Source organism: Haliotis asinina, chromosome 7, assembly GCF_037392515.1.
Source record: "Haliotis asinina isolate JCU_RB_2024 chromosome 7, JCU_Hal_asi_v2, whole genome shotgun sequence".
NCBI lineage: Eukaryota > Metazoa > Mollusca > Gastropoda > Lepetellida > Haliotidae > Haliotis > Haliotis asinina.
In genome coordinates, this window is record NC_090286.1 from 39,737,173 (window position 1) to 39,761,078 (window position 23,906).

Here is a 23,906-nt window from a genome sequence, read left to right on the forward strand (position 1 = left end):
TCCTTAGTGTAGCATGGTGTCTAACTGGGCTGTGGTGTAGCCTAGTGGTTAAAGTGTTTGCCCCTCACTTCGAGATCCAGGTTGATTTCCTTAAATGCTCACTATCTGTGAAGTGTATTTTTGTTGTCCTCCACAGTAATATTGCTGGAATATTGCTACAAGCAGAGTCACACCAGAATCACTAACTCACTCATCCACCCATCCACCCATCCACACACTGTCTCTGTCTGTGAAAATCCATTGTAGAATAGGTCTTCAGCAACCCAGGCTTGCCACAAAAGCTGACTGCACTTGTCGTAAGTCGCAACAAGCATGATCACTGGGGGTCAGGCTCTCGGACTTGTTTGATGCATGTCATCAGTTTCCACTTGCACAGATCGATGCTTCTGCTGTTGATCACTGGATCATCTGGTCCAGTCTCATTATTTACAGACTTTCGCCATATAGTTGGAATATTGCTGAGTGTGGCATACAACCAAACTCATTCACTCACTCAATATTAGTGATACAAACTTATTTTCAATGGATGATTTCATCTCATGAGTAGAAGACAAAAATAAAACAAAGTAAATTTAAAAAACACTCTCACTCACTCACTCACCACCATTGTGTCTGAGCAAGGGTCATGTAACGAGATTAGCCTTGGTGACATGAATATAGTGATATTGACATTTGTAAAGCATTATCCAGCAGTAATCTCTGCATGCTGTTTCAGTTGCCCTGGGTATAACCTGTAGCCATGCACGTAGCTCTATCACTGGTTACCTTAATCTTGACACTAAAATGGCCATAAATTAGTTAATATAAAATAGCTATGATGTCAAAGCATATCCCACAGTCAATTTGATATGGACTAGAGGTTACTGCACTGTTGTGTGATTGTCCTCATACCACCCAGATGTTTCTGGGATAGTTCAGTAGTTAAAGTGTCAGCCTTAAAATCAGGTTTGATTCTGCCAAGTCTGTTCTTGATGTTCATGCAATGCTATAGATGTAATATTTATATGAGTTGCATCCTCACCCTCTCATAACCGCTCTGATAATTGTTCAGCTGAAGTAATCACACTTTCGTAATTGTTTAGCTAATGTAATCACCTCTCAATTGTTCAGCTGAAGTAATCACTCCCTTCTTAATGTTTAAGCTAAAGTAATCACCCTTTCTTTAATGTTCAGCTGAAGTAATCACCGTCCCTTAATTGCTTAACTGTGGTAATCACTATTTCTAAATTTTCATCTGAAGTAACCACCCTTTCTTAATTGTTCAGCTGAAGCAATCATCTTTTCTTCCACCATATAGCTGGAATATTGCTGAGTGCGGCGTAAAACTAAACTCACTCACTCATCCTTTCTTAATTGTTCACCCAATGTAATCACCTCTCTTAATTTTTCCACTGAAGAATCACTCCCTCTTAATGGTTCAGCTAAAGTATTCACCCTCTCTTGATTGTTCAGCTAAAGTAATCAACCACATTTGATTGTTCAGCTGAAGTAATCACCCTTTCTTAATTGTTAAACTGAAACTCTCACCTTTCTTTGACTGTTTTTTCTGTCATTAACCTATCCACCCATCGCCACTCATAGTAATGAAAACATACAGGAAAATCAATATGAAGTCAAGATAGAGTGTATCGTTTGTACTGATCAGTAATACACATTATCTATGTTGAGTTAATATTGACACTTGTTTCATCTTTGACATCCTGCTGTAGGTCAACTGAAATCTGTATGCATGTACAAGTATCGATGTCCCAAGATAAACACACTGTGTATACAATATAAGGCAAACATTCTTTAACCGTACCAGTTCAAAGCTGACTGTAGTCATAAAAAAAATATTTTTGTGTCGATAAGGATTGACATTAAGTGATCTCAACTTGAAATGTATGCGGTTGTTTGTTTCAGGACTGAGTACTGAAGAGAGAGCATATGACATAGTGATAATCACTGAAATAAACACCCCTGATCAGAAAGTCTATACCCTTGGATGTTAAAGTGTACTGTCTGAAATTTATGTATTTTGAATTGAAATTCAACCGGTTGTGTATACCTGAGTCATCTGTTAGAAACGCCTAATTGTTTCTTTATCTATGTTCTATTCAGATTATGTGTGACCTGAGACAAAATCCCCTTGCCACACTGGATTATGACTCTTAAGTACTGAAAGATATCGCCTTGATAAACACTGTTACAATTCCGAGGTAGGTTAATAATGCCTGTTGTCTTACAGAAGAAAAGGACAGACATGTACTTCTGCAGTGAGAGAAATTAAATACTGTACAATACTTATGAGAAAAAATCAAATGAATGAATGCTGACAATTAGCTTAAGTAATATTAGAAACTCTAGTTACCATTTTGGGCATTCATACTTATCTACAACATAATTCTCATGAAAGAAAACTTAATCTTGTGTTTGCAACATTAGGCAAATAAATTTCCTTTGTATAATGTATATTATGTTTAGAAATGTTGACAGGCTCTTAATTATATATCATTTTTCAACTAAGCATTACCATGAATGATACATTTAAAAAAAAATGCACTGGGTAGCTTAGGATCTAATTCTGGAAAACTCCTAAATGGTTTATTCCAAAATGAAGATGTTTGTTCATGGTGACTAATTTTTTTTTATGTAACTGCTTTCATAAATTCTTTGAAAGGTTGCCTCTTCATGTTAATCTTGCCTACTTGAAAACACTGGCCCTGTTGGGTGTTGTGTCCACTATGTAGAGACAGGGGTATGAAACAAGAATGTGCTCTCAATGATGTAAATGTGATGTTGATAAATTTGATCCGTGTGGCCCAGACATCTACATTCAAAATGTCCTGTTCAAAATATGGAAGGTGTGGTTATAACATTATAACCCAAGGTTGGACCCACAGCTAATTGTGCATGAACTGCCGGGTGTTGATAATTCACAGCTTTGCATCTGGTTTTAATTTAAGAAAAAAGGGGCAGTTGTTTGCCTGAGAAGGTATTGTTCATGAACAGACCTTATGAAACACATGATATTATTCAAACAAGGTTTTGCAATTATTTGTTTAACGGGGTATTTTTATGGTCTGCGTTTGGAGAGATTCTGTTAAATTACACAGTATTAGTGATGGGGGCAAGATCTTTAAAAATGAACTTAAACGGCTTTGTAAATCTGGTGTGCATGTGTGTAAATTCTGTTGCACATGATGCTTTTCAAATTTTGTGAGCGAGTCTAGTTTTATGCTACACTCAGCAATATTCCAGCTATATGGCCTTGGTCTGTGAATAATCAAGTCTGGACAAGACAGTCCAGTGATCAACAGCATGAGCATAGATCTAGACAACTGCGTTATGATGACATGTGTCGACCAAGTCAGTGAACCTGACCAATCGATCCTGTTTGTCAGCTCTTACAACAAACATGGGTTACTGAAGGCCAGTATTGTAATCCGAACCTTCATGGATCTAAATTTTGTGTATATCAGATTTCTTACTAAATGCTTGATAACAGGTACCTCATGAAGGAGTTTGTGTGTATGATGTATCCCATGATATGCCTCTTTCCAAGGTTCATGGTGAACAGTTTATATAATGCACACTTTAAATAAATGGTTGACATCAGGGATTGCATATTTAGTTTGATAACTGGTATCCCTCAAAATGCTTGATACAATTCACCTGGTGAAAAGGTCTTTTAGGTATCCTATGAAATGCTTGCTATCTGGTACTTAACAAAAAGTTTGCATCAAGCATCCTTTTAAATGCTTGATAACAGGCACCTCTTGTAAACCTGGGGCGGTGGGGTAGCCTAGTGGTTACAGCGTTCGCTCATCACACCGAACACCCGAGTTCGATTCCCCACCTTGGTACTATGTGTGAGGCCCATTTTCTGGTGTCCCCTGCCGTGATATCGCTGGAATATTGCTAAAAGCGGCGTAAAACCAAACTCACTCACTCTCGTAAACCTTGATGTTAGGTAACCATACAGAATGCTTGACAGCAGGTACTTCTTGAAAAGCTTGACCTCAGATAAAAGGTCGGAAAATGCATGGCAATTACGATATCATTAAAGATGCTTCCCACACAGGTACAAGATGGACATGACTTCCGTCACAAAATGGCATCCTTGTGAAAAAAACGCTGAATTAATGCAACCCATCTGGTAAATCAGTTTGACGAGAGAGGAAGTTGGTCCTACTGTGAAGTTTGGAATGAAGTTTTTCTGGCTGGTTTCTACCTGACATGACATCAGAGCATCCCCTCATCTCCTGCTGGCTGCTTCCCTAATCAAATCAATCATCTTTTCCTGTTTTTGTTGGAGAACTAATTAGCTAGTTCCTGTCATTACATCAGTGAAGAGCAAGTCTCAGCTTAGCATCAGACTTAACATTATTGGGGTGTACAAAGCTGAGGCAGCAGATTGAGGCAGATGTTGAAGTGTTCACAATTAGCAAACATAGTCTGGTAAATTTATAACCTAGCCATATGGGTTTTTAACAACCATAGCTTTTAAGTTGGACCATTAATGTTTAAGTTTCAAGTTAATTTATCTAAAGTTGAAGAAGTTGTCAGAAACAAATCATAAACCATGAAGAACCTTGATGTTCTTGAATGTTTGATGGGTGAGGTTGATAAGTGGTTATGTTGTCAGCTTTACATGGGTGAGTGAGTGAATGAGTGAGTTTAGTTTTACGCAGCTAGGTAGATTTAGCAGTATTCCAGCAATACCATAGTTGGGGACTTAAGAAACAGACTTCATACATTGTAATAATATGGAGAATCAACTAAGTTCTTCAGTATAACTAGTGAACCCTTTAAGATCTAGGCCACACTTGACACCGTCAACTCAACATGGATTCATTGAGGCTCAGTATTGAGTCATTCAGACTAATACTTAATTTCTGAAAATATAAATCCTAACAGAAACAAACAACTTCATGTAAACGGTATTACAAGTAGTTTTTGTGCACTATGAAATATTTGGTTCATTGTGTGGTTGTATTTCATATAAATTTATCAAATTAAATATATCTGATAAAACACTATCATGGACCGTTCTAATACCTAAACAAGATGACAGTGTGGAATGGAATCATCCTAGGGTACGTTTCTGTATTCCGAAATGCACCTGGGTACCATTTCTAACAACGATTCCTTTAGAACTGGAACCTTCTACACCTGGAAAATCTATACCTGCTTCTTTCATGGCAACAGCATTACAGTATGGGCTGGTCATGAGGGGAAATAAAATGGTGCAGGGACTGCAGAAGATTAAGATTGCATCTCCTAATGACTCTGTCAGCAGTATGGACTGATATGCTCACCTTACTATAAAGTGCTGGAATGTAATTCAGCCCTGACCACCTGTTTTTTGGATATATAAAGTTCCATGAATTTCAACTTGAAATTGGGCTTGGTCAGCAGATTTCTAGACAGATGGAGCCAGCAATAAGATGGATAAGTGATGTGTCAGTGACTTTTTAGGATTAAATTAACATTCAGCTGTATTCCAGATGTATAGTGGACTATCAGCTTAATGTAGTAAGACAACCACAAGTGAAGCAGAGCTTCCATGTTAATGATTTTGTTGAAACTCACAAGCAAAGCTGGTGTTATATTGACAAAAAGGAAGACGAATAATCTGTATAACCTCGATTCTTACACATAATTACTGGTTTCTGGGGTTCAAAAAAGAGGTAACTGTGTACAGTCAATTATGCAGTGCCTAAGGCCTTGAGGGCCAAGCATGCTCCTTATCATAATTTGGTCTTGGTGTTGAGCAGACGTACATCAGGAATGAATGTGTTTGAAATTGCTATTAATTCCATATATTACTGTAGATACGCTAATCTCATAGATAAGCTCAGGCCCTCACTTGACCCTTAAAATCAGTATTAAAAATGGTAAGCTGAACCATCAACCTTTGCTCATTTTTTGTTATGATCAGTCATTGGAAATAAAGTGTCAACAAACCCATACCGAATTACACAAGTTAATCCTGTTGTAATTTGAAGCAAAAAGGATTTGTAATAAATTTATTATGTATATATTTCACTTGAGTGTTGCTTAACTTAGCTCTAAACCTACTTTAGATGCAATTTCTGGGATTTCAAAAACAGGTCATGTTTTGACATTTTGTAGTGCCTTTTCAAGTGCCTCTTTCCTCTATTCATAACATTTTGTTTATCATTATATTTATCATCCCCATTTCCTGATTGATGACGTAAATCTCCGTAAGCTTGTAACAGTTCATAGTGTCTCCGCAGATGTGAAACAGTCAGTTCACCTGTTTTGGTCATCAAATTCTCCTTGCCTAATCTGAAGTCAAGGCAAGATGTTGAAAATCAGCTTATGCAGAGCTTATTCTAAGCTTTACAACCAATAAATTGTCCATTAAATCCCTGCAAAGATTGTTGCCATATCCTGGTACATTACTCATCTCTTGACAAACATTAACATGGAACATTAAATTCAAGCTGAAAAATATAATCTTTTACACATACAGAAGTTATTATTTTGTTCAAAGAGAATTTTGTTTCAAATCATGTATTTAATAGACAATTTTTCTGAACATGTATTAAAAAATTGTCCAAAGGTGAAAAGGGTGTTTATGTATTAATTGCCTTCTTGGGTCAGTTCATAAGGTTTAGCCTTCTTGTTGGCGCTAACATAGATCACATTTCGATAAGTACTCTCTTCCTATTGCACTAAAATAATATAAATGTGGCTTCTAGATCTGAATTGAACAATATGTTATCCTAAAACTATTGCTTCAGGCAAGATGTTTTTCCAACAATCAAGTAATCAGTCTGCTGTTCTGATGTTTTCCCAAATGTATCACATATAACAGATTAGCTAATGAAATATCTTCTTATCTTGACCCATGAAGGCCCCCGGGTAGAATAGCCTTCAGCAGCCCATGCTTGCCATAAAAAGCGACTGTGCTTGTCGTAAGAGGCGACTAAAGGGATCGGGCGACACACATCATTGGTTCCCAGTTGCGCAGATCGGTGCTCATGTTGTTGATCATTGGATTGTCTGGTCCAGACTCGATTATTTACAGACCGCCGCCATATAGCTGGAATATTGCTGAGTGTGGCATAAAACTGAACTCACTCACTCATTTTTATCTTGTACATAGAGATTAGACTGGTTTCATTTCATATATCAGCCTCTTACTAATAGCTGCATTACAGTCAACTATGCCATAGAAAATCTAATGATGTAATGCCAGTAAAGACTTAGTTTGAATCCTGTGTTTGCTGCAGTTATGATCCTTGATTCTGTATACAGGTTGACAAATATGTTGCAGTGTATTCATGTTGTCATATTGGAGGTTCTTGAGTTAATAATACAAAGAACCAAGTGCAAAGGTCAGATTATTTGGAAACAAGTTTTGATGGTGTCCATCAGCCAGATATTTAGTATTCATTCACAGACCCGATTGTCTTCATAGTCTTTAGACATTTATCTTAACGGTGTTACAAACAAGAAGATGACAGAAAAAAATGAAATGATTTATGGATGAGAGTTCTTACAATAAGTAGAGTGTTTTGGGTATGAAGCATGCTGTGGTTCAGTGAGGATACATGTACATGGGCCATGTGCTTGGAGGTAGGAGACTTAAATTAGTTCTTGTTAATTACAAAAGAATCTAAATTGTTTTGTTTAGAAGTTAATTATAATGTGTTAGAGTATATAGGCTGGAGATAATTTGAGGATCTTAAACACAAATGAGATACTGGTCTGTTGAAGGGCATTGAAAAATGGAGTCATTTTGTTTTAAATAAGAAAGTTTATTTCCTTGAAAGGTGCAGAAAGGGCTTCCTCATAAGGATTGATGATGTCGTGAGAATGAATACCTACCAGACTTTGCAATTAACCTGTGTAGTTGGAATTGATGCTGAGTATTTTTTGAAAGGAATTCATGTTTGTTTTATGAAAACATCAAAGGACCAAGTTCAACCTAAACACAGCTGCATCTAGCAGCTACGGAGTACTGATTCTTTATATCTTTCTCATGAGAAATGTATTCATTAAATTATGCATTTTTATTTTGAAAAAGCTCAAATTGTTAGCTGAATTATCACATTTGACCAAACATCTCATAAACAAATAATCAAATTGGTGTATGAATTTTTGCATCACATATATCCCACTTCTCCCTGTTTTGAAACTTTAACTCAGTATATCTGAAAAGAAACACATGCATACTTCTACAGTGATCTATTCATGTTTCTTCATCACTAAACTTATTCAGTCAAGGTGTGCTCTGCGGTCCCGTTCCTTCCTGTAGGCTATTCTTTTTTTTAAAGACTGTTAGTCACAATCACAGAACAAACACTCCCTGGCATTTATTAATTGCACGTCATTAAACCTCTGGCTACTTCTGTGTCAGAGTGTAATTGCAACATTCAGTCCCACAACCGCTTTATTGTCCCACTACACCTAAACAAAATATTGACTTTGTAATTCCTGTACATCATTTTGAACAGTGGATAATTGGTGTTTAATTAGAGCTATAAATTCCCTTAACATGATAACTTCCAGCCACTTCTTACGCTTCCAGGCCCAGCGGGGTTGTAGGTCCTGCTCCTCCTAACCCCAATTTTCCAGGAGGATAATCTAACCCTTAATAGCCTGTAATGTTTGTCTGTATGTCTCAGTGACTCACAGGGGACCCTTTGATGCCAAGGATCACATACCCACATCTTGCAAGGGGAGGAGGCGGGGGACAGGAAGAATGGGGAGGGGAGGGGCAGTGTGAGAAGGGAGAGGAATGGGGTGTTTTGTCAGACACTGAGATCAAAACAATGACGTGCCTTGAAGTATCCAGCATGTAGGGCCGAGTCAGAGGTATTATCCCTGTTGGGTTTGATAGCTGGATAGAGTTGAACAGGTTCATTTCATGTAGTTTTGTTTTGTACAGGTTGTTGTTTTTTTTGTCTGTTTATGATGGGTTTGAAAGGTAACTTGATGTTAAATAATTAAAATAACTCTTAGTCTCTGAAAAAAAGTAAATAAGTAATTCAGAAGAATCAAATAACCTTATTTAAGTTGGAAAGGAGCCCCAGTGATATTGAAGGTACAGAACCTGAAGCAAATCTGCATTGAAGCATTTAGAGCGCTTAGAGGAAGGGCCAAGCGGAAGACAAACACACAAACTGTAAAACACCTGTGAGTTCTGCTGTGCAATCACCTGAAAATATGATTGTCTATGTGTATTTCCCCTTCAAGTATCTGATTTGGCTGAATTTAATTACCATGGTGTAACGGGTTTTCGGGGTAATAGCGCAAAAGATGATCGTGAACATTATAGCGTATCAGTAGATTATCAAAACTGTAATTATGTAAATAAATATCACCTCACCTTTTATGAATTAATTGTTAGATGATGTTCTGTCGTCCGCTGGTTTTTAATGCAACATACATTTCATGGCTTGTCCGCAAGCACGAGCACTAGAAATGACGTACTATGTTTGACAGAAATTAGGCCACAACTTCCTTGAAAGCTGAACATTTCTAACATTTTGTGTTTCTATTGCGATGGAAGTTTCTGCACATGAGATGGTTTTTACAGGTGGCGCTGTCATCTCACTGTACACAACAAATTACGGGGAAAAGAAATACCCAAAAACATGTTCCCCCGAAAACATGGTACGGCACAGTGTTTATATGTTTATGCATCAAAAGTGGATTTCAATGGAGTAATGAATACATTGAAAGCCTGTACGTATTGTTCTGTTGTCCTTCATCAAGGGTAGATCATTAAACAGCATTAAATGCATTGACTCTGAAAAGAATCGTCTCTACTGTTTGCCAGATGTACCTCTCCCACTTAAAACTATGTGCCTTACTGTTTACCAGACATTCCTACCTCATGTGAGTACAGCTGGTTGTTGTGGGTGAGAAAGTTAGAGGGACAACCGTCCTTGATTTCAGCAATGCAGACATGTTGCATACAAATCCTGGTCACATTCCTATAGGATGAAAAACAGTCCCTTTTACACTGCTGCAAATCATTGTTGATGGTCAGAGGTGTTCTTGTAGGCCTATTTACTTAATCCTGTTTGATCTACTTGGAGCGTTTTTTTAATGTGTCATGGAGGTGCCTTGTGTATGTGACTTTTTCAAACATCTAGAGTTACAAAGACATTTTAATAAACTTTTATCAGTTATTTGGGAAATACTTTTATCACATTATTCAATAATTAATGTTTGATCAATTAAAATGTTTGAGAGAAAAATAACATTTTGATGTGTTGTGTGTTATATGTTACTTGGTAAACATGTTGTCATGGCATGTCTGCTGTGATTGTAAATACTGACTCACTGTGAAAAGTTGCTTCCCCTTGCAGTATCAGGATATGGTGGCATAAGTTAAGACCTTATATTCCTCTTGGTTATACTCTTGGATTTGTTTGGATGTCTTGGCCCACTTCAACTGTTTAGGGGTGTAGGGATAGCCTAGTGGTTAAAGCAGTGGTTCAGTTCCCTAAATGCTGGGTACAGTGTTCACAGCCTGTCTCTGGTGTACCCTGCTGTGATATTGCTGGAATATTGTTAAAAGTATTGTAAAACTTCACTGAGTCATGCACCTCAACAATGCAGTCTTGGTGTTAAGGTAATTGTTCTTTCAATGCTTTAACATAAGATTTCAGTTGTGATAGCTTACTGCAAGTAGGCCATATTTTATTGGATTTCATCCAGTTGGTACACATCTATGACCTGTGCATCTTTGGTATTTTCCTCAACAATAAGCTGGCACAACATCATGTAACTAGAACACTCTTCAAAGTGGCTTAGGAATGATTGGGTCACTACACTTGTTGGTAAAAACCTTTCTTCTTCACAGTGGAGGTTCAGGTTAGCCCATGTCAGGTGTGTTGTTGCTCAACACAGACACAATATTGCCAAATGTCACATGCAGCATGGTTTTACATCATATGGTAGTGTTGGGCTGGCTGCAACACTAGGTCCCAAATTATCCTTTCTAGTAAGTGCTGACTTACCCTTCACCATACAGACCCGGGTCAATTCTTCACATGGGTAGAATGTGTGAAGCCCATTTCTGGTTTCCCCACCGTGATATTGCTGGAATATTACTAAAGGCAGGGTAAAACTTACTTGCTTGCTCCAACAGGTCAGTGATTAGAGATTCCAGGATGTATTGTTTATTATGTTGGAAGTTACTAAAATATCCAGCATAAGATATATTTGAGGATTGAATTTATGAATGATTGAGTGTGACTGGTTTTACCAGTGTTGGAAACTCTCCAAAATTTCAGCCAGACGACTGGTCTGGCAACTCTCAAAAGTTACCAGACCATTTGGAAAGTTAACAGCCCAGAATTTACTGTATTAACGAAAATAATAGGAAGGTAATTAAGAATAGGGTAACTGCTTGATGTTTTCAAATCTGTTTCAGTCAAATCTTTAGTAATTATACTCAAAGTCAGATTTGTCAAAGACCATCGGGTTTGCAACATTTTAAAACTGATCGTCCGGTCGCCAATTTTACAGACTGGAAAGGCAGGAGTTTGCAGTGCTGGTTTCACACCACTTTTAGCAATATTCCAGCTATATCACGACGAGGGAAACCAGGAATGGGCTTCACACGTGTAAAGGTATCAACCCTAGTCTTCAGCACGATGAGCAGATGCTTTGACCAATAGGCTGCCTCACCCCCCTGAAATTTTCCAAGGTATATTGTAGATTTTAGGTCCAAACAACTATGGCTACAAAGAACTATGGATTAAACACAATATAAACAATGATGTTACCTAATTTTGTCAACATATTTAATCCTTTACTCCCAAAACAGTTAAACAACAATCTCACCCATTTCTTCCACTGAACACTTTGCAAGCACCTGGTATGGGACATTCCATGTTTTGTCTTGTATAAACATTTGCATATTTATCCAATCACTGAGCTTGATTCAGTGCTAGGGGGTGGTGTATTTATCCGATCAGGAAGCAGGTGACTGAAGCATATGGAAACCATTTGTTTGTTATTGTCCCAAATCTGTGTTTTATTGACTGAGTTAAGAGTGATACCATGAATCATATGTCAACCACAGTTGGGATATTTGAATTCAAATTGGATTTTTGTTTACCCAAATATGGTTTTGTCATCAAACAGAATACAGATGGAGCATGTTTTTTGTTTGTAGAAGTAACAAATGTACTGATGTGATAAACAAGAAAACATTTATTTCATTCAATTATAAATTATTTATTTCACAGTGTAAAAAGAATATTTACCCCTGGTTCATGGATTGTGTTTACAAGTTCAGTGTTCTGTGTTAATTAATGTCATATGTGGCATTCACCTCCTGAATCATTGACCTTGTTTTCTCATAGGCACAAGAGATTCTTTCAGTTTTGAGGAAACAATGCATATACATTTTCAATTCTTTTAACTAAATATTGACAACTGTCACTCACTGCAGGTAGCAGCAAGATTCTGAACGGTTGAATTATACCCACTCACATTATATAACTTTCATCTGTCCTAAAAGGCTAAACTTGATACAAACCCATACGGTTTTACCTTATAAGATCTTATAAGATTCTTATAAGATTCTTATAAGAAGACGAATTCTTATAAGATTCTTATAAGAAATAACTGGGAATAAGAAACTTATAAGAAATGAAAATGGTGTTTCTTATAAGAATCTTACTCATTTCTTAGTGACAAAAATTTCTTATAAGATTTTTTCATCTTTTTCTTACTTTGTATGAGAAACTTATAAGAAGTAAAATTTTCATTTTTTTACAAAATTTATTCTCTGATATCTACAACAAACAAAATGTACATGGAACAGAACATGATCGACAAATTTGTTCTTCTAAAACTACATAATTGTAAAGGGTTTTGCAGTTAACATTGAAGTCATAATCCTTTCAAAACATTTTGTGTAATTGATAAATATTACAATTACATTGGTTTAACATTAAATTGGTTGATGAAATGTCTAACACAATAATTGTGTTTGACTGACACTGTAAAGTAACATCCAAAATAGTCATTCTTTACAAACTGTTTCAATCATAATAGATTTATTGCCCTGAAAAACCAAAACAGAAATTACAGAGTACTGAAAATAAAAGACAGTTTTTCCATTGTAGAACTCAAGGAAAACATTTACTGCCAAATTAAGTTGAACTTAAAAGGAACATTGTTAAAAATATTGTAAAACAGTAAAAATACATGCACATCCCAAAGTAGAACAATATGAATAACTGGATGGTATCATGAATATAATCCAGAATAAGATAGGCAATAAAAAACATGATTCAAGCACTACCAACAATAATCCCAAACGCAAAAGAAAATTCAAACTTCATAGGTTTAAGATTCATAAATTGTAACTTGTACAATCATAACAGTTCTTGCAATGTTTGAAATGATTGACTTTTTATGAGATCGGAATCAAAACTTAAAGGTGGTGTATTACAAATGAAAAACTAAAACTTTAATCTTTTTCCAAAACATTTGGTACATTACACAAAAAAGCAGAATCAGAATCATGAACTTTGACAAACACACACTTCCGTTTCAAAGCTTTCAGATTCACAGCAATTATTTTCTTGTCATTAGTGGACTTCACATCCTTGATGTAACTGACACCCATGTAATTATCACTCACTTATATTGAATGAAATGATTTACTTCAAATGAATCAAGAACAGAGATAGTACTGACTAGCATGTGCATCTGTTAGCATCTGGTAGCAGTTTTAGCTTTGACATCTTCCAAATGTTCACAGAAGAGGATTGAAGGATTCCTTAGTGTGTTGCATGGGATGATAATTGGTGAGTGTATGTCAGTATCATTTGTCAGTTGCAGGAATCATCCTTTATACGTAAGGTACACCTATCAGTATAAAATTATGTGTCATGTATTAGTTTGGGAAATTTGTACCAATATACACTAAATTCTTTGGTTTTTAAGAACGCCTGCTAGATCTGTGAAACACTAGCTAATTCTTTAAGGTGTGTTACGAAAACTTCTTGATAACAATATTTATTGAGAATTCTTGCTTACAGGAGAGTGGTGGGGTAGCCTAGTGGTAAAAGCATTCGCTTGTCACACTGAACACCCAGGTTCAATTCCCCACACCAAACACTGGGGTTCGATTCCCCACATGGGTACAATGTGTGAATCCATTTCTGGTGTCCCCGCTGTGATATTCATGGCCTATTGCTGAAAGCAGCATAAAACCATACTCACTCACTCACTCACTCAAGTTTTTATGAACGACAGGGGCAGGTAACTCTTAAATATAGTTGGATGTATTCTAAGTACAGGTGAATTTATTTGTGGATAGATTAGGCACACTATCAAACCATGATTTGTCTGTAACAAGTCAAATAATGTAAATCCTCTTCTTCTAATTCATTATAGCAACTGAAAGGGGTGGTGCCAAGGCCGATTGGTGGAAGTATTCACTTCTCACGGCAAAAGTCTGTGTTCGATTTCCAACATAGGTACAATGTGTGAAGCCCATTTCTCTTGTCACCTGCCATGAAATTGCTGGAATATTGCTAAAAGCAGCATTAACCTAAACTCATGATATCAAACAAAAGCATGTTCTTACAGCACCATAACCTCTGTGTTTCAGACCTGTTCCCGGTTGTGTTTAACCTTGCCTCCCGAGCCCAAATTGTGACTAATGCAACGTGTGGAGAGAAGCCCGAAGTGTTTTGTAAACTTGTGGAACATGTGAGGATATTCCCTGCAGAGAATCGTCATTGTGATATTTGTGATGTGAGGAGTCTGAATCCTGCTCAGCGCCATTCAATCAGGAATGCCATTGATGGGAGCAACCAGTGGTGGCAGAGTCCGACGCTGACCAATGGGTTTGAGTACAACTATGTGACCATCACCTTGGATCTTGGACAGGTCAGTGACATTAGCTTTTCTGTATAGTCTCTTGGGCCCCGATCCACAAAACACTTGTATTGTTACGACATTCGTAAGCCTTTGATAAAACTAAAGAATTACGACAGGTCAAAAAGTTACAAATGTTTTGTGGATAGGGAAAATAATTGTCTTCATCAGTGGTTATGTTATTTTTATGACTCCCAATGTCATCGTACAGTTTTTATGTAACCCTTCCCAAAGCAACAATATTCAAACCCAATATTCAATTAAAAAAACGGACAATATTCAAAACCGCTTCATAGTTTTGTCATCCTTCTCCCAAATATTTGTATTATTACCCTCCCCTTGTGACTGAAATAAAAAATTTTAGTGGCCTTGCGACTCCAGATTTACAAAAAACAGACTCACCTTCATGAAAATTACTGATTATAATATCATTGTATATTACATGATGTTTATGTAGGTTTATAAAGTCATAGTTAGTAGCATATTGCTATGCACTGAATGTGTTGTTCATCCACATATTGTTATTCTTCCTGAGCGCCAAAGACCCGGTTCATTTCCCCATATGGGTACAATGTGTGAAGCCTTTTTCTGGTGTCCCCGCTTCATGATATTGTTAGAATATTCCTTGCTCACTCACTCACTCACTCACCTCACTCACCTCACTCACCTCACTCACTCACCTCACTCACCTCACTCACCTCACTCACCTCACTCACTCACCTCACTCACTCACCTCACTCACTCACTCACCTCACTCACCTCACTCACTTACCTCAGTACCCAAATTTCTTTCTATATGCCTCTCCAAAAAGTTTTCATTCCACAGACCCAGATGTTCCTAAACACGGCAGATGGCCCTAGCATCAGAATAACGTTACAGCATGGCAATGATTTGAATCCAGTGTTATTACAGCCCATGCACACCTGTAGCTCATGGTTAAATTGTGGCAGAGACAGCCCTCCATACATTACCCGCAGTGTGTATCTTAAATAGCCATGTCCCAGTAGAGGTGGGTTATTAGGTGTATCAAGTGAACTTTAATTAGCCTCGCAGCCTGTGCACATGTAGAGATTCAAGTGCATTTCAGCCTTTCTATTATCCCTCACATTTTACCCATCTCAAAAATTACATTGTTAGCAGTTTTTTATTGACTTTTTATGGTCCTTTACATTCAGTAGTAATGTGATATACTTACAAATATCAAAACTTAGTGCGTTTTATTTTTAGTGACAGAATTGAAATTTGATTTGAATTATAATTAGACACCTATGTGAGTGATGCATACAACTATAGGTTTAGGTACAAGTAGTGGGTGGGTTTCATTGCTCAAGGTTGAGAAACTTTTCATTTGAATTATGAAGGGTGTTCGAGAAGTGTTGCTTGTGTGATCATGCATATTTCATGGAAGTATCTCATTGTTGACTTATTTGTTACTTGTGCACTTGGTCATGTACATGGATTTGCAAGTCTGTCACTTGAACTGACCTGCAAAAGAAAGTATACACTAGAAATCTGACCCAAAGTTACAATTCATCAACTAAATGTCCAGTTGTAAACTGTAGCTGAAATAGTGTGTAATTAAAGGTCAAATACACAACTATGACACATCACTATTGAAGAACTATTTGGTATTATATTTTTAGCCACTTTCCATGGTAGGTGTATAGTTTCTTTTTATTTGCATAAACTTACCTATATAGTTAACTAAAGTTATGATGAACTCAAGTTGACTTCTATAACCATTTAGTTCCCTATGACCATAGTTTATTACATCGGGGCAATGGTGTAGTCTTGCGGTTAAAGCATTTCCTCATCATGCTAAAGACCTGGTTTAATTCCCTACATTGGTATACATTCAATGAGTGAAGCCCATTTTTGGTGTCCCCTGCCTTGATATTGCTGGAATATTGCTAAAAGTGGCATAGGACACCACTCACTCACTCATTCACTCACTCACCCACTCACCCACTCACCCACCCACTCACTCACACTGATCAAAATCCAACAAGTGGTTGAGGCCTCCCAAAACAATTAGCTGCACATGGCAACTCTTGCTTGACAATGGTATAAGAATGTATTCTGAAATGTTGCATCATATATAACAAACAAGCTGTCTCCCTTAAAGAAATTGTGCCTGTAAACATAGTTGACAGAAAATGTTTTTATTATTTATCATTTTTAATATTCTGTTTGCAACAGTATGGATGTTTCTAAAATGTTGTCACACACTACACCTAGCTGTATCAGCCAGCTGGGTTCATGTGATAGGATACTCGTGTTTATCTGTTTACTGATAACCCTGAGTAGCACCTAGTGCAGGTAATACTAGTGTTAACATGGTGATTGACAGCACCTTACACACCTATGGACAACTGACACGGGCAGTCATCTACCAGGGACAGTGCTATTGACAACATCCCCAGTTTCACTGCTGCTGGCTGTCAACTGCTTTACTGTTGATAATATTGTGATTTCCATGCAAGGGATCAACTTGTCAGTTAGTAGAGATACTGAGGGACAAAGTTATCAGTTCTGAAGTCAGTTCTTGGACTGATATAGATGCCAGCTTTGAGCAATTAGTGGAGGTACTTCACAGGAACCATAGAACTTGTGTTTATAATGAAATAAGATGGCATCTGAATTGGCTAGAGAAACACACTGCTGGGTTACTTTTGAGAGCAGTGGTTAGTAACAATGGGTGAGATACATTGCATATTGTCTGTCTGTCAATTATCAAACAGATGAACTTATTAACTTGGTCAATAACAGATGAGATACATTGCACATTCCCTGCCAACATGTCTGTCATGCATTAACTGGATGCACTTATCATCCATACGTTTCAACCAACTTTTTGTTGGCAAGAATTATTTTTATTGAATAAACTCAACATTATGAGGGTGTTGATTGTATTTATTCCATAGTCGATAACAGTGGTGGGTATTTATTCCACAGTCAATAACAGTGGTGGGTAAGCTTAGGGGAATGGATAAACTAAATATTCTTACTGCCTAACTAATGCTTTTGTTGGTATGATATTAATTACATACTTCTATTGGAGTAATGCTAATGTATGTAGAAGTTAATCGCAATTACCACTGATTAATGGTGTTGTCGTGGGTCAGAGAACAGGGCAAAGAGGCTTCAGGTCAGGGAAAGGTGGGTTTGTATGACTAAGATATTTCATACAAATGGAGACAGAAAGCCCACAAAGATGTCTGGTGTTTACAGAGAACGTGCAGAAGAATCTTACATCTTCAGACTCTGCTTGTCTGATCTTACATTCAGTCAGAAATACACAATTTCTTAGCTGAATAAACTGTGTTTCATTTCAGGAAACATAAGCATATAGCTTTCATTCCCACCAATAGTGTTCAACAACCGCTATCTCGGGGAGCCCACTCACTACGGTATAGTCTCTGAAAGTAAAGAACATTGTAGTCAAGGAGTCTCAGTGAGATGGAACCTGAGGAAAATCTAGACTCCATTAGGGATTTTGCATTACAGAGAGGACTGGTTGGAAGGCACAACTGATATGGTTCAGAGCGCTTCCGGCACCATGATTTCAGGGTCACTTATAGCTCAGGGCTTACAGTGACATTAAATATTAACTCACTCACTCACTCACTCACTCACTCACTCACTCACTCACTCACTCACTCAGGGCTCACAGGTACAGCAATTAGCTGGGCAGATATGAAAGCTAGGTTCATGGGTTTGGATCCCTCTAGCTTCACCAAAATGGTATACATCTAAGAGATGTGTCACTTTAGGCCTTTTTCCCACACCAAGCAGACTCACAGTGATGTAACAGAAGAATTGCTGAGAGGGGCAGGTAACCAATCTCACTCACTTACACCATACACCGAACCCATTGATGAGGATCAGATGGTTACAATGTATGACTGGTCATGCTGCTCATGTTTTCAACCACCAGTTTACCATACCTCAGCCCACTTTTTTATCCACCATTGTGTTGTAGCTCGATCCTGAAGAACTTCTGCATAAAACAACACTCACCCAACAACCATAGCAACCATTCAACCAGATGTTGGACAGTATGCTAGACCAATGTTTAATGGCCATCTGTCCACAATTGATGATGACATGTCACAATTCCTCACTTGCTGGCTTGCTCTCAGGGCCTTGCAGACAGCTGGGGGTGTAGAAGACATTAACAATACATTACTGTCACATCAACAAATTTCCACCTGTAACAAACCTGCAAATGCGCATTGTCTTCTGTTTGTTCCATGTGTAACATCATGAGAGAACCAGGAGATGACTGATGATGCCAGTCAAGATTTACTTGATGTTCTTTGCCTAGAGGCATATAAGCATGTTCTACTTCTTAAACAATGATCATGGACGGAACAGTGTTTATAGAAAGTTTATTTCGATTCGTTCAGAGCATTCTGCATAGAATGATGGAACAAAGTGTTTATGACTTTCCAGGTTTTTAAACTTGCATCATCAGACCTGTAAAACTGATGGGGTTTGTAAATTGGCATTTTGTGGTGCATGTTATTTCTGATATTCTGTCTGAAAACAGAGTTTTGTAAACCATCTGAGACAAATAAACGGACTTGTTTCATGTTCCAGACCTTATCTCCTTCAAGACATGAAGTAAGAATGTAATTATTGGCAAACAGCAATTAGTAGTATCAACTTCCATTTGCTACTGAGGCGTGTTGGGGTAGCCTCGTGGTTAAACCATTTGCTCATCATACCAAAGACCCAGGTTTGATTCCCCACATGGGTGTAATGTGTAAAGCCCGTTCCAGGAATGCTACTAAAAGCAACATAAAACGAAAGTCACTCACCCCACTTGCCGTGAGTATGGAGATGGTCTGGTCCCCAAGAGTGAGGGCCTGGGCCTATATTTTAGCTCTCTTAGCACTAAGATAGTCGTAAGGTAATGTTAATACATGGAGATGGTCTGGTTTCCTAGAGTGTGGTAGCATTGGTCCTCAGAGACTTCAGACTAACATCTAGTCTCTGGAAAGACCAATACTTGCCAAATATTATGCACTTGAATGGGGTTTCTTGAACATATACTGAACAGCAAAAGAAACTTCAAAAAAAGTTAAATTTCATAAAAGTAAGTGTTCATGTTATGTCCACTTATTTGAAACCTTGGCAAAAAGCCAGAGGTGTGTTTCTTTTGGTGTTCAGTATATTTCATTCAAATAGGCATTAATCCCACTCATGGACACATAAATGATATTAAGTACGTAATTAAGGACTGCTCCTGACAATTTAAAATGTTGGAGAGCTACATAAACCTCCTGGCAACCAGTCAAATCAATTTCCCAAGAACTACAGTACAACTCAGCCTCTTAAAACCACAACAAAGCTTTTGACACAAAAAGTACAGCACCTCTACTGTATAAGTTTTATCGAGGCAATCTTTCTCTCTGACACACTCAGCAATATTTTTTAATAAAAATAATCAGCGACCCTTAACGGTATCTGCAGAACCTTTTAACATCGCCAGTCAATTCTAGCCAAGACTGTCTTGCACTCAAGCCCTTTAAATATTTATTGAATTATGGGATATGGGTCAAGTTTGAACATGGGTAAGTACACAGTTGTAGTAGTGTTCCAATACAGATGTTCCGGTGGTAAAGATGTATTTGTAGTCACTCAATGCTGGCTTGAACTGAAGAGTCTGAAAAACATTTTGACACATTTACTTTAGATAGACCGCCTGACATATTTGTCAGAGATAAGCACATGTTTTGTGTTTGTCAACTTCCATAACTTTCCTTAAAAATAAATAGAACTGGAGGCTTCTCTTCTGGAGTGAATAGATGCAGGGTTGCTTAGTTGGCATAAAAAAATAATGGCTTCTTAGGGTGGATGAATGAGTGCATAATATTGCAGAGGTGATAAGAACTATTCGGGATACCACATATTGATGATACAACCTATAGATGATAGCACCATCTGAGGATACCGTGTTTGAGTGTTTACAAAGTTCCCAGTAACCCTTACAGGTCATAGCAGGTGACTCTACACACTGTGGGTAAACCCACTGACTGATATTTATTGTGTTACCTTTCCCGAAGCCAGTGAAGAGAATACATTGATGGTCATAATATCAATCACTGGATTATCTGGTCCCTATTTGTTTTTGCAGCCTGTTGTCAAATCACTTGAATATTGCTAGGTGTCATGTAACCCAACATACAAGAAAGGCGTTCATATTCGACATTACTAATATAACATGATACATTTGACCACTTTCTAAATAGCATTGTGTAAGCATAGTCTTCAACCATGGAAGCTGTGCCAACACAAAGCCTGCAGCCTAGACTGCCAGATGTCCGACTTTCATTTTTGTGGAAGTCGCAGTGGCTTAGCAGGTTAGGTAGCTGATTTTGTGTGTTTGAAATTAGGTGCCTGACTCTGAAGATGTGGGTTTGAATCCTGGATGAGACTCAACTCCAAAAAGACCTAGAATTTGTACTTTACTAAAAAAGTGTAATTTCAAATTTAATAAATGTTACATTTATTGAGTGACTGTTGAATACAGCAAGATGGTTAAAGGGGCACTAATCCTAAACAGTTCATGTTTCATGCTAACAATCTGACTATGAATCCTAGCTGCCAGCTGATCAGTCTATGCTCCTTCAACCTTGATGAACTTGGGGACTGGGCTGCTGTCCATCTATGCAGAATTTCTTCAACCATAACAGTCTGATGTTAGGAAGGGTGGATGTCAATTCGCCATTAGTTAAAAATATCAGTTCTTGTCTAATTGTGGTATCCCAGCAATGTAGTATTTTTTCACTTTTTCTAATACATGGATGGTATAATGACTTGTCCTGTTTGATCTTCTTTCTGTGTTTTTTACATTGATATTAATCACATCATGTAAAAATATGATGTCTATTACCTGTGAAATTAAAAATACACATCTGATTTATTTGAATTTGTAAACTAAACAATCCCACTTTGCCATTGCTAGAAAAATCTGAAAATTCACCTGGGTAAATAGGTGCATTATATACCATTTTTGACTTAATTCAAGTTGGCAATCTTTAAAGCATCTAGATATCTAGCATCTAGTTATTACAGTCATGTAATAACTTCACTAAAAACAGATAGTGTACTTTTTGTTCAGTTTCCAAGTTCAAATAAATATTATTTTGAGCTAATTATGACTGTGAGACAAAAACTAAAGATGTACATAGACAGTTCTAACATTTTCTACCACTGACTGATGAAGTCAAATTTCAGAATGTTTTCATCTTTTGTCACAATAATGAAGATGGAAATATTAATGAGTGATCTTAGTTGATCAGTCTATGCTTGCATTACCAATTGTGCTTGCAAGTGGCACAGCAGAGATCGCAAGCCAGTCAATAATTCTGAGATAATCATCCGGTACTCATGTGAGAAAAACAATAATATGAGTAACAACCAGACCATGGATATTGCTCTGGATCAGTGCCTCTTTAAACACTCTACAAAACAGTCACAATCCAGTTTTGCAGGTGTGAGGTGAAATGGTAGGAGCTGTGCTATATGACTTGACTAACAACAGACAGAAAGATAATGGATAGTTGTTTGTCTGATACCCAGCATTATTCGGAAAGACATTAGTGATAAAAAAGTCTTCAAAGTGGAGATGAAAGGCTAGTCTTACAGGTAACAAATCCAAAATTGTTATAGAGTGTGTTGACTGAAAATAATTATTTGTGATTATATTGTGAGCATAAGTTTTTCTGAATACAATTTGTCTTTTTTAAAGAGAAAAATTGGTAATGTTCATAGATGTTATTTGAATTTTCAAGTGAACTTGCTGACATCACTCATTCCATAATTTCCAAAAGAAACGGACTTGCAATGTGCCCCTGAGCTACCACTACAGCAGATCTTTGATCTTTACACTGTCAATAATGAACATAACAATATATAAATGTTTTCTTACTACTAAATTTGCTTACTGTAAACCACAAAAATAAATCATTTGCTGATTTCTGTCCTGTGCCATGTGATGAATGCCTCTAGACATTCATGCCAGCGTAGATTTTAGTTAAGAAATGGTTATTACATCTGTTATTTAGTACAGTCATCCCTCACCATAACATGGGTCTTGGGATCCATGGATGACTTCTAAACTTATGAGGCACCTGCGTTATACATAACATGGAATATAGGCTAAGTAAAATCATAAACTTACATGGACATAGCAGAACTCTTATTTCATGTCTTGTCAGTTTGACAAGTTATCACATTACGTGCCACTTTGATTGTAAAAATTAAATTTTGCAAATTTCAAAATTATGACTTATATGCCTTTTGAAATCTGCAAAGTATACTTTACCATTAATACAAAACAGATGTCTTTACCATGTTTTGCAGACTGACAAATGCATTAGGAAACGCACCAGTCTTTCTTGCTGTCCGTGACGTACAATATTTTACCTTCTGCCCAGTCCTAGCTTTATATGATTGTAATAATTATACATGCCCAAATGACGCAAGTGTTTGTTTATACGTTTGTTTATGTCATTCTCAGCAATATTTCAGGTATATGATGGCAATCTGTATATATTCAAGTCTGGATAAAATAATCCAGTGATTGGCATCATAACATCAATCTGTACATTTGGGACACAACTACTTGTGTCAGTCTTGCTAGTGAGCCTGAAAACGCGACTTCATTAGTTGCCCCATATGTCAAACACAGGTTGCTAGGGGAATCGTCACGAGTCTGATGAAAGTGTAGATGTTAAAATGGGCTCTTTTTCAGGTGATACAAAGTTTTCTGTTTCTATCAAAATTATGTATCTTCAGAGACTAAGTGTTGGTTGAATGCACATTTAGACAACAGATTTCCTCACCATGTGAAGGTGTTTAGGCGGTTAGACTGTTTAGCAAGCAATATCGGTCAACAAGAAACTATTAATCCAGAAATTCACACTGTAGTGCGTTTGTTTAACACCTTGGTGATAATCACAATGTTTTGTGTGTGATATCACAGAAAGATAATTTCTGAAAGTCACACATCAGTGTTGGA

At 37.2% G+C, this 23,906-nt stretch overlaps 1 protein-coding gene across 1 annotated transcript in view; it reads left to right on the forward strand.

Moving 5' to 3' along the window:
- The window catches only part of LOC137290654 (laminin subunit alpha-2-like), a 135,894-nt gene that overhangs the window by 41,680 nt on the left and 70,308 nt on the right, over positions 1-23,906 (forward strand). Inside the window, exon 2 of the mRNA XM_067821730.1 lies at positions 14,606-14,886. Within this exon, the coding sequence (XP_067677831.1) occupies positions 14,606-14,886 (281 nt within the window). The remainder of the gene's footprint in view (positions 1-14,605; positions 14,887-23,906) is intronic.